We start from the raw sequence: 18,219 nt of genomic DNA, 5'->3' as shown, positions 1-18,219 counted from the left end.
GTTGTGTATAAATGTCATTCCAAATGCAAACAATTAAACTTAATTTCGTCCTCTTCCATTCAGGAAGAAAAAAACCCCAAACCAACAAACCAGACATCCTCTGTAGACTGCTTCGGTGTGTTCTGGGAAAAGTAATCTCTTGGATGTTGAAACCTGAAGGATTTGGTTCCCTTAAGCTATGGTGTGTTCCTGTGGTCTGACTGCTTCTGTCAGAAGGCTCCTGGTCAGCCTGTCCTGTCCTCTGTGACCGGACAACTTAAAATAAGCTGCTCTGTGCAGTGCCGAAAAAGTCTGTGCTTCACCTTTGACTCTTGGTTCATCTGTGCTGCTTTCTGTGCTGGAGGAGGGAGCGGTGATGTTTGCCGAGAGGGACTTCAGAAGAACTGCTGCTACCGGAGAGGGCAGGGCAGGGTGATGGAGAGCTTGCTGTAGGCGGCATTTCCAATCCAGTCGCTCACTGCTGTGGCCAAGCTGTAACATTTGAGAAGGAAGGCCCCAGATGTGGAGCCACTTGGGAGCTAGCTGGCTTGTGAAGCATAGAATCAAATTTTGATTCAAGATGGTAGAGTCATTTAAATCCATGCCACTAGTGGCTTACCGGGCCTTTTCCATTTTCAGAAGTGAAATCTTTTCATCACAGCGACAGCAAATTACATGCAGAAGTAGCTGTAGTAAAGGGGTTCTGGTGTTTCGTGTGCACGTGGGCATTTGTGCCACAGAACTGTAAAACTGCATAAAGTAAGGACTGAGGTCCTCATGCAAGTACGTTACATGACACCAAAAAGAAGAATTTATTCGAATACAAACTTGGAACATTTTAGAACTTCACCCACCCCACTGATCTGACAATTTCTAATTTAAGAAAGCACTAATTCCATTTAACAGAAATGGAAGACTGCTTTTTTGGGCAGGTGGAGGCTGTTGATGTGCACATTTAAGTGAGCATATGGCCAACTGATGAATATCTAGATGCAGAGCTGGACAAACGTTTTAGTAACTCGTATGTAAACTTCCACTGTTCGGTTAATTTTAAATATTTTGAAAATCTGGTAATTTTAAGTCTCCCTGCCAGTTTGGTGGGTTTACAGTTGACCAGTTTTCCTCTCGTGGACTAGCCATATTGAAGAAAGCAAACGCTGAAATTAGCCGTGATGCACTGGCAATTTTTTACAGCTGGAAGAAGACCAGAGTGGTACTAGACATACGGTGGAGTTACAGTAAGACAATACCCATTCCCAGCAATTTAGCACAGGCCCATGTAAGTATAATATGAACTGTACTGGTGATGTAAAGCAGACGAAATCTTACTTCAAAGCCAGCTTGCAATACACTTAAGACTCCCACACTCGGATGCCTGCATTTGTGGCCCAGTAAAGGAAGAGTGAAAAGCTCCAGTACGTGACCGGCTCGCCTGCGTTTTCTGATCTTCAGACAGGCCCTGTGAGACAGTGGCTGCGAGCAGTAAGGGGTTTCCCTATTGCTCTGCGGAGTCTGAATACAAAAAGGCATGTGGGGTTTTGGGGGAGGATGGGTTTTTTATTTTGGGGGGGGGGGGGTTTAGGGTTCAGGCTTTTGCCCCTTTCTGTGGGGGAGTGGTGTGCAGTTCGCAATTGTATGAATGTAAGACAACAGACAAGAACTATTTCTTTTTTTTAGTACCAGCACTAAAGGTAAACCCTATTTTTAATCAAGTTGCAGTTGAACCATTTAAAAAAAAAAAAACAAAAACAAAAAACAACAACAACAAAACCTGTTCTCTGTCGTAAATGTGATGTGAACTGAGGTCAGTGTCCAGAGGGATTGATTGCATTAAGATGGAAGAGACAGAAGGGTTCAAACATCAAGATACAGTAATTGAGGGGTAAGATGATGATGTTTGATCTAGGGGAGAAGCATGAAAGGAAGAACCAGGTGTTTGCTGTTACTAAATGATTTTTAACTAGATGGAACATTTGCGCTCCAACTGTATTTGACCATTTTTGGACCAGCAGAGTAAACACAGGAATTACTTGAGGAACAGTGTGTCTGTACTATGTATAAATACAAGGTCGAATGGGTTTGGGGCTTAAATCGCTGGGTGATGCCTCAGACCTGCAATGGCACGTAGCTCCACTCCTCTTTGAAAACTCTGTTCCCCCTTTCCTCAGAGTTGTCATTCTAGACTACGAAGGCAAACTTTTGTATATGACACCTTTTCCCTCCTCCTTTTTAGATCTTGCAGTTGTAGGGGGCTGTCTCAGGAGTTTGAAGAGAGCCCCAAGTGAAAAATGTGGGCGCTTGCTGCGAGGAGGCAAAGGTAGGCCCCTTTGCCGCAGAAGCTGACTTCGCTGCACTGGGTGAGGGGGTAGGTGACACAGCAGTCTTCTGGTTTTAAGACCTTATTCCATCGCTGTCCATCAATGGTGCCACAGAGCAGATGGTTCCCATGCAAGGAGGTAAAGCACGGGGTGCAGGCTCGTCTTCGGGCTACAGTGCAAGCTTCTACTTGGAACCACTTGGTAATGCCACCTTAATTTTGAAGAAGGTCACATGTTAGAAAACATCAGCCGCTTCCACAAATAGTAACTAGATGGGCCAGTGCCATTGCCGTACTTCAGTTACCCCCTGCCTCTGCCCTTCCCTAACCTTTTTAAATTAACAGGCTCACTGGCAAACACTGGAGATGCACCTAGATTAATTCCACCAATGGCCTATTCAGACGCAGAATAATGTGTAAGAATCCTGCAGAATTTATTTCAAAATGAAGAAAAAAAAACCAAAAACCACAGCTAGGGATTATTAGTTAAGAGTTCAACCCCTGGTTTAGATGGAGATGGCTTATTGTGCACTGATGTCTGCGCCCTTCCTGATCGCTTACAGCTGGCTACTCTCAGTAAGGACAAAAAACGTGTTGTGTTTTGTTGGGAGGTGGAAGATGGCCAGGCTTCCAGAGCTGTACCCTCTCCTCGTTCACAAGCAAGTTCTGACAAAATAGAAGGGCTTTTTAAAAAATATTCAAGGTGTAGCTGAAAGAGCTTACAGTTCACTGGTGAAGCACAGCTGAAGGCTTTGTCAATACTACTGATGTTTTCTTACATGGATTAGAACCCAGGGCTGCTTCCCGTTAACCTCAGCAGGAGGAAGAAGCTGCAGCTGACAAAAAGAAAACCAAAAGCATTTTACTAGTGTCAGTCTGTCACCTCCTAGTATTCATTTTTTCATTTAAACTTTAAATAAAAGATGTAAATGCAATTAAAATACAGGGTACTGCACAAGACCTTAGGAAAGTGAAAGGTGTGAAATCAAGAATTCGAAACCAGGAAACGTGGCATTAAGGCCACGGGTGTGTGAGAGGAAGCTGATGCCAGAGCCAAGGGCAGACAATGGAGGAGCCGCGCTAACCCCGTTCCTCCTTCCGCAGCAGGGTGGGTGAAGAGAGGCGAATGGCTGATGGCACAATCCAGTGTGCGCAGCTTCAGGCTTGGCAGCAGAGGCTAGTTACCAGTGCAGAAGGGAGTTGCAGTCCTTCCCATAACGCGCGTATGGAACAGCAGGGGAGTAACACCTGCAGGTTAAACTGGACTTTGTCCCACTGTAGGCATTAATTGCTCCCCGGTCAATGCACTGGAGCTGCCCCTTACCTGCTGAACATGCTTTCTGCTAAGCCAGAAAAGGAGAAACCCGTGGCTGGTGCTGCTGGCTGCGTTCGCCAACTGTGGGGTGAACCCGAGTAAGACCCAGGTGAGCCCTCGGCGCAGGTACGTACCACTGGCAGCACACAGCACTCGCCTCTTAACAGAATGGTCCCCCCAGCCCAAATCCTCTTTGGAAGTGCTGTGGACAACAATTGCAAACACCCAGGCTCGCTGGTTGAAAACGTAGCAGGTTTTCATAGTGGGATATGTTTTTAAGAACAGTGGCTGTCCTTAAAAAAAAACATTTCGCCATCTATATTAAGTTTCCTCTTTTTTAAATATGTACAGGGAAACAATTTCCCACTTACTGGAGTATTTTTGTTTCCCGAAGTGCTTGAACCAAGGAGCCAAGAGCAAAGTACATATATAGGAAACAACTGCACAGAAGCTATTGCAAGGCGGTGAGTTTTAGAGCTGAATGCCACTTCAGTTTGCCTCACAAGGCAGAATGCTACACAGCTTTCCAGGTTTTCATTCACAAGCATTCCCTAGTCCTCCAGCCAATCTGCTGTCTAAGAGCAGAAGCAACGTTAATTATTCCCAGTAAAAGGCACAGAATAAAGGGCAAGGATTAACCTGCCATGTTAAGTACTTTTAGAGCGATACTGGTTTTGTGGTGAAACAGTACTTAAGTCAAATTTTGCATCTTCTGATAGAAAAGTACCAAATCCTACTACTTACTCAGACAATTTATTTTTTTTTTTTTTTAAATCAGGGCATTAAAGTTACCATGCGAATAGGTCTTCTAAGTGCAGCCTTTCCTTATTTGTAAAGAAATTATTTCAAAATGCTTCAAACGATACTTTAAAATAGTCACATCAAGTTTTGCAGGCTGTGTCTAGAGAAGCCGTTTACGCATGTGAGAGTTCTACAATTCAGCAGCTTCAAGTATCAGTACACAAAAGATCCTCTGCCTGCCCCTTTTTAAATAGGGACTTGCTTACAAGTTTCTGCAGGAAGTGACCTGCATCTTACTTAGCTGGTTTAGGTTTTTTACTCACCTGTACCTGTAATAATTTTGCAAGTGTGGTCACCGTTACCGAGGTGTGGAAGCTTACACAATCCGCCTCATTCTGAAAGAGGAAAGCAGGGGACGGATCCTGCTGCCAGTGATTTTGCCTTCATTGTGCCACCTTCTCCTGTTCTCAGGGAAGGTCTAGATCAGTGGACTTTTTCTCTACAGTCCAACAGGTCAGTCTGGGCCACACACGGGCACAGGGCACCCATCACTTCTGACAACGTAGACTTAAAAATGAGTCACAGTGTAGGCAAAAGTACTATCAGGCTCCCATATGAGTCAGCATTTTCACGAAAAATTGGTCCAAGAAGCTCTGCGCTTCTCCATTTGCCACCATTTTCCCCTAGTAAGAGCATTGCCACACATCCGCAGCTTCAGATGACAAACAGACCAGTTTTAATGTATACCCAGTATGTGATCAGCTAATGCAACTTAAAGGTGAGCAATTTAAGTTTTTACGTAGCCTGCTACATGTAACAAGACACAAGCTTTGAATTCCAAAAGGCCATTTGTAAATCGGTAACAAAATCTCAAGTTCAGACAGAGCAACAGACCTTTGCAAGTCCTCTCACAAACTGTGACTGCATGCTTTGTAGCTTTACAGAAAATTTAAAAATTCACCTTTAAGTTCAGGGATTTTTATTCTCCATTCATCTCATTTTGTGTATTTCGGTTAAATTCCACACAGAAGGGAACATACTATTTAAGTCTGCTTAAATCAAGTCAAATCAGAGGTGAATAAAAAATTTGAGACGTTCATTTTAACTACACATTTGAAGTAATCTTCTGTCTTTTTTTCTTAATTCCAGTTGCTCTGTATTCTTCTCTTTGCTTCAAATACTCTGCTTTGCATTCTTCATAGAATAATGGATCAGAATAGCTACAAGACAAATACATAATACTGTTTTTCATCTTGGCATATGGAACAGATATTGCATGAATAACACTCGTAACTGATCTTTCCTTTCACACCCAAAGAAAATTTGCTCGTCTTCAATAATAAAGATTTTTTTAATAAAGTACATAAGCACTAAAGTTATCTCTATAAACTATAAATACCGAGTTGCTCTGCATTCTCTCGTATACTGCTCTCTCTTGAGGCAGAGTCCTTTTCAAGCCTCTACAGTGAAGCCATGAAGAAGAATGGCAGAAAAAGGAAAAGACGTTTGGTACTTCAGCTAAATCATCTGTTATTACTTGCAGTTAGCTTCCTCAGTGTGGGAATCTGCTGGATTATGCTTATTTATGCAGGTTTTATGCACCCAAGCAATTACTGGGTACAGGTTCAAGTCTATGTCTCAAACAGTAGGTCTAATTAAAAAATTAAATCAATTTTTCTCATAATTTTGATTTTTTTCATAGTATTTCGGTTGAGTGGTGGTGTTTTCTCTTTTTTTAAAAAGGCAAAGGTACAGACAAATGAAACCGAGTAACTCCAGCAAGTTCTTGCTGTGGTTAGGCCTGACCTCTTGCCTAGCTGCATATGTTTTTTCATCAGTTCCCAAATACTTGAGAATAACTGTCACTAGTTCAAAGGCATTTAATCTTAGTTTCTGGTTTAACAGGGCAGGACACTCATTCTACCCAAAACCGAACCAGCCTCCTTCTTCCCCCAGGTCAACCTCAAAAAATCCTCAACCCTGGGAAATTCAAGAATCTAACCCTTCAGCCTGATGGCACTGGGGATAAATCAGAACTTCCAAAAGAGACTTTTCGATCCACCATGGCATCAAGTTGACATCTCTAACAATTTCCTGTTGCTGTTCACAACAGCAGGACGCTTTCAGAACAAAGAGTAAATCTTAACAGTTCAAGAAGCAAAATCAAAATAAACGTACCCTGTCTCACTAACACAGTATGAAGGTACTTGCACTGCTCCCCCCTATCCCCACATCCGTAATTCAGCATAGTGAATACGGGACAACATGTCTTCTGGGCTGAACATCTAGATCCATCACCGTTTAAATCAAGAGGAGAGTTTATAGTCACAGGACAACTTCATTAATGAAATAAAATCTTGTCACATTTTTTAATAAAGTGAAGTTACAATTCTCAGAAAATACATCCAAGTCACTAACCTTACATAACTCTTTTGACAAGGAGTTAAGGTTTCTACTCATCTCTAGATTTTTATAGGCCATGCAACAAAACAACAAAAACTGGAAGGGACTTACTAGCCAACCAGACAGTCTTTCAGGGCTGTGTTCTCCTGCCGACACTTCACCACCATGAGAAAACCCGTTTCTTGACAGCATTTAGTAAATGCTGGGGGAAAAAAAAGAGGAAAAAAAAAAAAAAACCAACTCACAAACTAAATCTGAAGTTAGAAAAATGACAATTGGTACAAAAATCCTCCTATGTGTATACCGTTCCATAAAAAAACCCTCGCAGACCAGATCAGATTTATTATTAGTACAACCATAGTTGGCCTAGGGTCTCCTACTGTTTGTAAGGTCTTTGTCACTTGTTTAGCAACAAGATTTTAATTGGATTCCTCCCCTCATCATGCAACACGTTCACACACATACTGCCGTTGCTAATACCAACAAATTTCTGAAGTTACTCTTGCAGCAAATCCATCGAGTCTTGTGTCTGCTTTTCAAACAGACTACTCGGGGCTATCACAGCAAAACAAAAGGAAGCATGAAAAGTTAGGTAAGCCACGGTTGTTAGCACTTCCTCTGCAATGAAAGCTTTTGAAATTACTGAAGTACAATTGTTTCTACAAATTAAGAGGGCAGTAATGTTGACAGAAACTACTGTCTCAAGGAAATGCCACTGGCAGTCACCTCCTGTGAAGGTTTCCTTGGGACAGGAGCTAAGAAACTGCGAGGTCATGGTTCTTTCCTGGCATTTCCAAAACTCTTCCTTGGGAGTGCAAGGAGAAAGCCAGCAGTTTACCAGCTGGGAGTGCCAGGTTGTGCTCCACAGCACTACAGTGCTCCAAGGACCGCTATCTTCTCTGTGCCAGGTAGTGGCCTGTAGCTGTTCTTCAATACAGAGTTTCTCTGAAGTCCAAATGGCTATTAAAGAGCATTGCCCTCAAAAATATTGATGATCATCTACATTTCTGGGATCATGACCTCCAGCATTTAACAAGGGAGCATAAAAGGGGAAAGAGTCAATGATCTCTCTTCCCAATCTGTTTGCTCAATGAAATGAAAGTACCTGGTCAGTCTTAGGGATCTTGAGACTTTAAAAGTCACCAACTCACTGAAACAGAATGGCAAAGTCAGGGTTAAGGGTGTGTTTTTTATCTGGAAGTAACTAAAATTACGCCTCATTGTTTCCAGGACCCTGTACAGATGTTTCACTAAATAAAAACTCTAGATTAAAGACTTGGCTGTTACTCCCATCAGGAGATTTCAAACTGTTTCGTTATAAGGGGTCTGAGTTAGTAATATCTGCATTTAACAGGTGAGAGAGAGCGAGCCAATTGCCCAAGATCAACCAGTAGCCAGGTCAAGAACAAAGTCAAATCTGCTGTGTCGCCTTCCAGAGTTCCATCCGTTTCTCCTCCTCTGAGCTTCTGGTAGTGATTTAATATCCAGCAAATTTAGGGCATATAGGAATCATTACATTCTTGCACACCTTTAGCAAAACTTACAGCTAATCCAGTAACATCACAACTAAACGATGCTATGTTATACAAAGGGTAAATCACATTATCTATAATTATCTATACTCGGTGTATGTGAACACCGAGTATGTTTACACACATCGATTTGTGCGCACTGAGTATCACATATGTGTGTATATATATGCTCAGTGCATTACTCTTATTCTGTTTTGTCCAAAAACTTGTACTTCATGTACCCACAGTAGCATCTTCCTCTTTTTGTACACACAGCAACCAGGTATGTAATATTTACAGAAATAGCAATTTTGCTATCACTTCCATTCTTTAAGTTTACTGTACAGATATACCTTCTGAAGCCATGCTGGGCATCCAAAAGGCACCTCAAGCACCTGCAAGTACCTGACCATGTGAATATATGGGCACAACTGTTAAACACACCAACTGTAGCACAGTCCTATACCTGTTGTATGTTTTCATGACATTTAGCTGAAGTTTCAGATCTCCCTACTAAGGAACTGTTGATCCTGTACAATGATGTAGCTTCCATTACATCAAAACTTAAATAAACAAGAAAACAGATTTATGCCTATAAAAGCAGCAAGTCTCTCCTTAGCTCCTAGCAGATGCCCACTGAAATGGGCATTAAGCAATCACAGGCCTCAGTGGAACAAAACCCACCTTCTAGTACCCTGGACACTTCTGGCAAGACTTAAAGGAGGAAGTGATCGAGCAGCTGCAAGCAACCCTTAGGTGAGGATAATCTGCTCGTCCATGGCTGTATTAATCAGACTTTTGATAAAGAGATTTATTAAAAAAAACAGCGTTTGCTCAAAGTGTTGACAACAGTCTTAAGTGTCCTTACACTGCCAAACTTACATGTATCTTTGCAAAACTTTGCAAAGAATTGACATCTTATCTACTTTGAACATATTACTGATGAACACTTAAAACATACTTCAACAAAGCACCTAATGTTACACGCTGGTAACGTTACCATATGCCATCTGAAAATGCACCAGATTCAAGTATGCAAAAAATGGGTTTCAATTAACCAGTTCACTCCCAGTTAGGAAGACACTGTAACCTGTGCTCACAGGTATTTACTAACAACCATACTCAATTGCTACGATCCCATTTGGCATATGTGTTTCATTTTCAGACCTAAAATCACCCAAGTACACATGCACAGATCTGAGGGTACTTCTGGATAGCTAAAGTTTACGAAGCAGTGTAAGCTCAGAACAACACAACTATTAGGTTATCAAAATGTTTCTTTGGTTTTGAAATAAATCTGATGATTCTTCTGTTCTTGCCTGGACTGTTTACACGGAATGTCCCTACCTCAGCATCTCACAAAAAGCATACCTGTATCACATTTCTAAAACGGTCCTTTTGTTTTTACCAGGAAAAATATGAGAAGCCTTTGAAAGCTTATGGTTTGCCTTTTGACCAGTCTGATTTCTGCTCTCTACAGGCGCTTCCTTAAGTGCTGTGCTGTTTGGGTTTTTCCCTAGTAATCATTCCTTCTGGAAACTGTGAAGTAAAAAATCCACTGAAGACAACAGGAGGTCCCTCTCACTTGTTAGCTCACCAGTCTTGATTGGTTCAAGGCGCGATGTCCCAGTGAACAAAACCTGACCTGCAGCTGCAAGCACTCCCTGGCTTCAGACAGCCCACTTGCGGTATGTGGCCAGGCAGTTGCTAATTCATTAAAACTGCTTCCAGCTTTCTAGCTTTAACGTTACTGGTGCTCAACAGCAGCGGGGGCAAAAGGAGCAGGGTAAAGCACGCTGGGCATCCTCACGTGAGCACACAAAACTTGATTCTCTCTCTCCTCTTACTTCCAGCACTTCAAAATCCCTTTGGCGGTCACGTAAGGAGTGAGACAGGTTTAGTTACAAACATTTACCAGAAACCTTACAGGAGTCTGGAGAACCTTGTTTTATTTTTCATTGTGCTCTGTCACGCTCACAGCTCTGTCGTGAAACAAAACATCTCAAAATTGTGCAGCACAGAAGAGTGTTAAAACTACTTGTTTAGAGAATAATCTCACAAATAGTACACAATAGTTCCAGATACGATCTCAAACCAAGAATTAATCTCCACTTCCATAATCTTAACAATCACCACTCGTTCCTCACTCAAGCGATATCTGTGCTGTAGACCAAAGCTTCAGAGTGCAGAGCAAGATACCACAAAAGGAGCGGATACACAGGATCTGATTAAAGCCCATTGTAGTTTAACACTTCAGCAGGTATAAGCGGTAATCAGGAGGCTAGAGAACCTGGTCCCACACTCAAACCAACCTCCTTCCTGATGTACTGAACGTGATACAAAGAACAATTGTTCTTTCAGAGCAGGATTGACCTTTGAGAAATCTTGTGCATCTTCCAATCTTCACAACTTCAGCAAATAGCCTTCTGTGACTCTACAAGATACAGTGCAAGCAGCAAGCTACCAAAACAGAACCTTAGGCGGCAGCGAAACTAGATGTGAATTGGGGGCAGTCTGCAAATCCACTGCAGACTGTAACACAACAGAAAGAAACGTTACAAACAAACAATAAAAATTTTCCCCAGTATTTACAAATACAAGCTAAATAAAATGAAGGATGGAGGAGCCAAAACGCCTTGTTAGAAAGGAGGAAAAGCTTGCCCTCCATAAAATGAACACTGATGAGGCTTTGCCAGGACAGCTACATATGTCCATCACTGAATGCTCCATGCACAGATCCAGTACTGCGTCAACGAGCTGCAGGTGCCTACTAGTTACCACGGAAACTGGCCACGGACCCCTCTCTCACCTGCGGCAGTTACGGTTCTTGACATCATATCTGACATAGGTCAGCCCCACAGGCTGTGTCTGGAGGGACGCACACCCAGCAGAGAACTCTTCTCGAGGCTACAGCTCAGAAATAGTTCAGAGCAGTTCATCACTGATTTGAGGCTAGATTCTGTCGTCTTCTCTCTCATGAACAAAGCTTTACACTTCTGTTTTAAGGCAAATCCCAAATGAATTTTGGGCACAGTTCTGAGAATTTTTAGTCTTCTTACTTTGTTGGCCATTACAGCCACCCAGAGAGATTTTAACTGCTAAAGCAAGCTTGCAATTTAGTACCTTCTCTAAATCAGCCATGTGTGTTAAGGCTGAATGGTATCTCTGCCAAGACGAAGGTCTGCTTTTAACTGAACAAAAGCTGAATTACTGTATTTGAATACAGAGCAATTCAGTTTTGCCAATTCTCACCTGCTAACTATGGCATGCTGGCACACAGAGGTGATCTGCCCATGATGCAAAGACCACTCAGCTCCTACAGTTTTCAGGGACAGTCACGGTGGCTTTGTGGGCCGGGTCAGTGATGAGCGAGCCCTTCCGTGGACTGACTCTTCAGCAGGGAGTATCTCAGGGAAGCTGCTCTGTTTGGTCCCAGGCACCTCCAGATCTCTAACTGCCCAGGATCTAAGAGCAGTATTGCACTGGGTCTCCCTGTATCAGCTTACCGACTTGAGAAAGCAAAACATGAAGAACAAGGGGAAAACCAGCTGCTTTTGTAGGTCCCGGCACATGTAAGGTCACAGAACAACAGAAGAGCTTTTAAAAGCCTTCTAATTTTTTTCTAAAGCTGTCCGGACATGCGTGTTTTTATTTTTTATAAAATCCTATTCCAAGTCTCTGTATAATTCTGTTCAGATACAGAATTATACAAATAATGTTGGAGGTTATCAAGAATTACTTTTGAATGTCTGACTACTTGTTAGTATATCCGATGGTTGATTAAGAACTGCTTCAAGTTACAGAGCACTCTTTTATTAAGGTTTCTTAGATAATTAGCTAGAAGATTAACTCAGTAAAGAACTTTATAAACAAAGATCCTTACGGTCCACCTAAGACTTTGCTGGAAAATAGTTGGTATTTAAGAAGAACATTTGTCTTTGTTATTTTTAAGAGGTGTGTCGTCCCCGCCCCCCTTTCTAACTTTGCTACAGGATAATATGGGAAGCAGGCAGAAACCAAAGTGCAACGGGGTAACGGTTCAATTATCTCAGAATAAAGACTGGACAAATGATTTCCCTGTCTATCCAAGCAGAGAGGCATATGAAATAATCAGCACATGAAAGTATTGATTTTCAAATTTTAAAAGATCAGATCCATTACCAGAGAATTAGTTATAACAAAGTTGGTAGAGTCCACCAACAGATGTCTGGGTGCATATATTTCAATTTAAAAAAAAGAACTAAAAAGCCAGGGCACTGCCCATTTTCATCTTGGAACACATTTACAGTTTCAAGTAATATTTGCTCCTACATGATGAAAATAAAAACTTGCAGGATTTTGACTCAAAGGGACAAACCAACATCTGGCATAACACAGAGCCACAGCTCTGCTGCATAAAGATACCGCTTTTCTTCCACACCAAGGTTAATTTTAACATTCTTAATCTCAGTGCAGACCTACAAACAGTGGACACAAAACCAAGGTGCCATATTTAAGATGCAAGTGTTCCACCCTCAAGCAGGGGTGGCTGGTCTCTTCAATGTGCTGCATTCAGCGTGAAATGGCAGAACTGGCAGCGTGAAATGGCAGAACTGGTGTGTGGGACTGCAAAAGTTTCAGCTACATATATGTAAAGGAAAGAATTTATGAAAAAAACCCCACAAACCCAACCTGTAACACCCTGCCCCAAGCATTAAAAATAAACAGAAAGTTTTTACTTTTTTGTGGTTTAATAAAAGGGAATAACCAGTAAGCAGATTACATTTGGGGGGCGGGGGTAAAGTGTTGGGTGGGTTTTTTTACTTTAAATTTAAAAATACTAAATAATTATATCTTTCTGCAAACATGGAATTCTGTCCATGCACAATGCAAGAGAAGAGCAAAAAGCATTTGGAAGTTATCTCCAGCTAACCAGCTGCATGGAAACTGCCTTGATATGACAATGCCAAGTGACCATCATCATTACTTTCAGCATATGAACTGTGTGTAGCATGAAGGCTATTTCTGGAAGTTCATTTTTTGCAGATTCAGATTATAACAGTACTTGGCACTTTTGTATCAACTCATACTGCAAAGCATTGTGCAATTCATATAAAACTGTAGTTTTATCCATCATAATTATGTATCTATTTTGCAGATGTTCTTGTACACAAAATAAATGAAATATTCCCCATTATCAAGATAAATTGATCCTCTCAGGTCTGGCTCTAGTTTATTTAAAGACTTTACAATTTTACTACTTAGGAGAAAGTCCTACAGAGGTGTTATCTCACCATTTATATTTTCTCAACACTTATGATACTGCTATCACACTCTTAAAATAAAAAAAAAAGCTTGTATCATGATCCAGACCAGGCTTATGTTTTATTCCTTTCCTTTACACAAAAAAGGAAATAATTTTGTCCAATGCTTCAGTTGTTCCTGGAGATCTAGCACTGGGCGGAGAAAAGATGCCCAAGTAACAACGAGGATTTGGGGGGCAATGGTGGAAGGAGGAAGAAACAGTTCCCTTTAAAATGTGAACAAGGACAAGGTTTTAAATTCTGTTTGTAAAAGGTGTACAAAAACATGAAATTGATATAAAACATTATCAGCAATGTTTTATGGTGAAGTTACTATGCTTTTAATTTTGTATTAAATTGTGATGTATCAGCTTGTTACTTTAAAGATTACTCAGTATGCACAGCACAGATTACTGGCACGTTTAATGAGACAGAGGAAGTAGTAGGATGAACATGAAAAGATTGTTTTAGATTGTAGAGTACAAGCTATTTGATATTTCCAACACAGTACAAAAGAAAGCTTCTCTGTAGATTGCTCATGGTTCAGTTAACATCACTGAATATCTAATACCTCCAACTCAATTAATTCTCACCTGATTAAGATCAGTCTGATATTCAAACTAAATCATCTCTCCAGTCAAGTAGAAATCAATATTTCTGATTTTACTTTTAAATTACAATAACAAATAAAATACATGCATCGTCAGTATGCCAGGAGTAGCTTTCCTATTCTAGTCTACTATGGCATGCATAATACAGCTGATTAAAGAATTATTCTAATTTGAGCAACAATATATATAAGACAGATTAATTTGAATAGAGGGAGACAGCATGAAATAATTAAATGCATCTTATATAGGGCAAAGAGAAAATTGACATAAAATAACCTTGACTCTTTCAAGTGAACCTCTGTTATCAGATCAAATACTTTGTCTCCACAAATATTCATTTGTTGTAACATAAAAATAATCATATACTTTCTGTTTTCCTGCCCATCACCACCTCCCAAAAAAGCTTCTCCCCATTTCAGCTTTTGTAGCTCCAGCATACTGCTGGGGGCATCTGTCCTGGGGCAGATGGTCAATACATAGTAACACACAACACAGGACTGGGGAGGAAGGACGATTCCAGGAATCCAAGAATTTTAGGGAACTACTATTCACTGTGTTAAAGATCTCTCCTCCTGACTAATGCTTTCCAGGGCACTCTCAGCACAAATAACCAGCTTTGCGTTAAAGCACGCAATACAAACTGGATCCTCCAGTAGACTACAGCATCTCTTGCACTCCTATATTAAATGCTGAAAAGTTACTTGTCCCATGATTGAGAGGCGAATATAGAGCAGGCATCTTCAGGAAGACAGACAGCACAACTGCGATCTGCAGAGGAAGAATACTTCCCCCAAAAAATAGAAAATGATTCTCTAAGCACACTGCCTTGCAGTAAAGAATACATGTTACCAATACCCTAGAAATAAATCTGAAGACTTTGCTTTAGGGGACACTTACAGTTAGAGATGAGAAAATAACATACTGAATCAGACAAAGGGCCCATTTGCCCTGTATGCCTTCTGCCTCAGAAGCCAGTAACAGCTGCTTCAGGGAAAGGTGCCATGAAGTCGACGCTATGGAAAAACGAATTCTCAAGTGAAGTTTCTTCCTAACTCCTATCAACTGTAAGCTTGGCTTATACCTTGAAGCATAAAGTTCTCACATGCCTTTAAAACCCTTATGATCACCTGCACAGTGGGTCTAAAATGACAAGCCTCCAACAGAAGAGGAGGAAGAAAGTGGAAAAAAACCACCCCAATACCAAAAAGGCATAGGCTAGCCGGAATTCCTTCAACATCTGTCTGCCCCAGCTTGCTCAAGTCCTGCTGAAGTCCCAACTATTGCAACTGTGGTTATATGTCATACCATGGATGCCTTTTTCATTAGCAAGTTTTCAAAATCCTGCTGCAAAAATAAACTGGCTTCAAAGTATCCCTTGGCTGAACGCAGAATAAGCCAAAGCAGTAGGGAGGAAAGGTGTCTGCTGATCAAAGCTGTTTGGGAGTGGGGTTTTGTTGGGGGTGTGTTGGCTGGTGGTGTTTTTTTTACAGAACAATCCAGTTACTTGTTTGGTAATGCTATCTACCTTCCCTTAGAAGCAACAGTCTCAACAGTTTTCATCTTTTAAATGCACAGATATTACAAGTTTCTGGGTTTGATCTACTGCTCACACCTGGCAAGAGCGTATCTTTTCTGAAATTAAGGCTTAGACAGGGCTTTTCAAATGGAAACCAATGGCTTATTTAAACTTTCTGTTTCAAAAGTTATTAAAAATGATTGGTTTTTTGCTTGTGCTGTTTGTTGGGGTTTCTTAGAAACCACAGTACCACACCAGTTCTGAATACACATATAAGGCACGCAGGGATTCTCCAAAATCACTTAATTCAAAACAGAAGTCATTGCTCAGCTGCCGGTCTATTTTTTTTTTAATAGAAACATTAACAGGGTTTCTGTTGTTTTCAAACCCAACAACCATTAAAGACGGAATTTCTGGGGAAAAAGGGGGATACTAATAAACCACCATCAAGGGATGTCAAATAAATCCAAGAAAGCCATGAACAATGAAGACAGTCCCATTCCCATACGATACAGAGGCTCACGGTGGTGGATGCTCTCTCACTGGACTCACTATACGTGCTCTGCAGTCTAAAATTTACTCCCAATTAGACTGAGCATTGTGGCTGTTTGTCAGAGGTATACCCAGAAACCCAAAGCAACAACAAGGAAGTACTTCTGTCTGTCCCAATTAACCCACACTTGTCCACAGCAGATTGTTGGACATTTTCTTCCGAATTTCATAATGAGCATTAGGAGACAGTGAATGAAACTGAAAAGCAGCAAGTCAAAGAAAGAAATTAGTTTAAAAAAAAAAAAAAAAAGACTGAGGAACACAGCCAAACACAGTAATTCAAGCAAACCCAATCAGTACAACTAACAAAAAATAGACAAAACTGTTAACAAAAATACACCAGATTAATTAGAGTTTAAAACTGGAGTTCTGAAGAAAGTACACATGCGATCTTACAGTACTTTCAGCAGTTCTTAGTTCTGCTGCTTGGACAAGGACAGGTCAGCTCTCCTCATTCCACATTTCTGTATCAGCCCTGCACACGTGAAATCTGACCAAAATTATTTGGGGGGGCTAAGGGGTGGAAAGATTAAAGTTAATTGTCAGTTTGATAAGAATTCTGAATGCACACATGATACGTGACTATGGAAAGTGTTTTCCTAAGTTATCACAGAGCCTGAAAAGATGAATTTTTAAAAATGTACAGCTTAAAATGTCAGACAGTATTTTCCTGACTATCGCTGAATGCTGATGAAATGCTGTGGTAAACATAATTTGTTAGTAATATGCGCTTAGTCACTAGAATTTCAAAAGAACTTGGATTTCAACAGTAAACGGAGCTCTGACACATGCAGAGAAGTATCTACTTGTTAGCTTTAGTGTAGTAGGCACAAGCCTGACCTGATCTAATCTCCCATCTTGGATTTCCAGATTTGTCAGCATTTTGTGTATGCATGTGTATACACATATATCTATACGTGTATGTATTCTGCCTCAAAACCACAGAAATATAGTGCACCGCCACACGCATTAAGTAAGCTCCAGCTCTTTAAGAGCCAAGAGCCAAGTCCTCCTCCCTCTGACTAAGCAAGACACCCAGAGCACAGCAGTACAAAGAAGAGGGTTATGTCCTCAGAAAATGGAAGAAATAGCAAATCATGTATCAGGCTTTACAGTGCCTGTACTTGCTCAGGCAAGGCAGGTTTAAGTGCTCAAAGATGATAATGTGCTGGACTACTGAGGCAGATTTGTCAAGAAAAGCATACCTTCTTTTCTTCCCATTGAAATTATGAAGAAAAAAAAAAAAGAATCCTTTTATGCAAAGTAAGTATGTTGTTGTGAAACAGTTTACTTGGGTAAATCACGATTTGCCCACTAAAGATACTCGCTTTACGAATGTTCTTGTCAAGTACAAGCATTGTCTTCCATGTAAGGTTTCAGGTGAAGCACACCCAACGAGCACAGCCACCTAGCTGAACTGCACTGTTTTTAAACAACTGCTTCCTTTAAGACTGACTTGATCTAATTCTCCTCTTACCCTGCAGTAAGTATCCCTGACATCAAGCGTTACCATACCAGGCACTGGAAGAGGCAGAACTGGAACAAATGCAAGTTCCCCCATGGCTACTGTCTGTCACCGCCTGCTTTTCTATAAACAAGCGCATCCAACTTGAGCTGCGCAGAGTAGCCTCGCTGCTGCTTATCCTCCCACCTCCTCCGGGAGCTGCTGAGCCACTCAGGGACAGCTGAGAAGTTAGCATAACAGATGATTAAAAGAAACAACATCCCCCTCCCTCTGTCCCATAGTGACTGACTCCTTAGCTGAACTCCAAGTTAAAAAAAACCCAAAAAACCCCAACAAACCAAACCCCTATTTACAGAAGACAGATTCACCCAGAGGCAGAAAGAGCAGTGATGTCCTTCTACCGCACGGTGGAGGTAGAGTAGGTCATTTATGTAACTCCTGAAGAGGCGATTACACAGCTCCGCCGCCGTAACACCAGCTCTAATTTACAGCATGCTCTTTCAGGGATATTTTTTCCCCCCTCAGTT

At 41.2% G+C, this 18,219-nt stretch overlaps 1 protein-coding gene across 1 annotated transcript in view; it reads right to left on the bottom strand.

The window, feature by feature from the left end:
• Window positions 1–5,314: 5,314 nt before the first annotated feature.
• Window positions 5,315–18,219, bottom strand: part of CMC1 (C-X9-C motif containing 1) — a 44,181-nt gene continuing 31,276 nt past the window's right edge. The window contains exons 3-4 of the mRNA XM_055803369.1: window positions 6,867–6,957; window positions 5,315–5,572 (exon numbers count right to left, since the gene is read on the bottom strand). Coding sequence (XP_055659344.1) covers window positions 5,458–5,572; window positions 6,867–6,957 — 206 coding nt within the window. The 3' untranslated portion in view covers window positions 5,315–5,457. The remainder of the gene's footprint in view (window positions 5,573–6,866; window positions 6,958–18,219) is intronic.

The sequence above is a fragment of the Falco peregrinus genome, chromosome 5 (genome assembly GCF_023634155.1).
Source record: "Falco peregrinus isolate bFalPer1 chromosome 5, bFalPer1.pri, whole genome shotgun sequence".
Taxonomy (NCBI): domain Eukaryota; kingdom Metazoa; phylum Chordata; class Aves; order Falconiformes; family Falconidae; genus Falco; species Falco peregrinus.
This window is presented reverse-complemented; position numbering and strand designations above follow the sequence as displayed.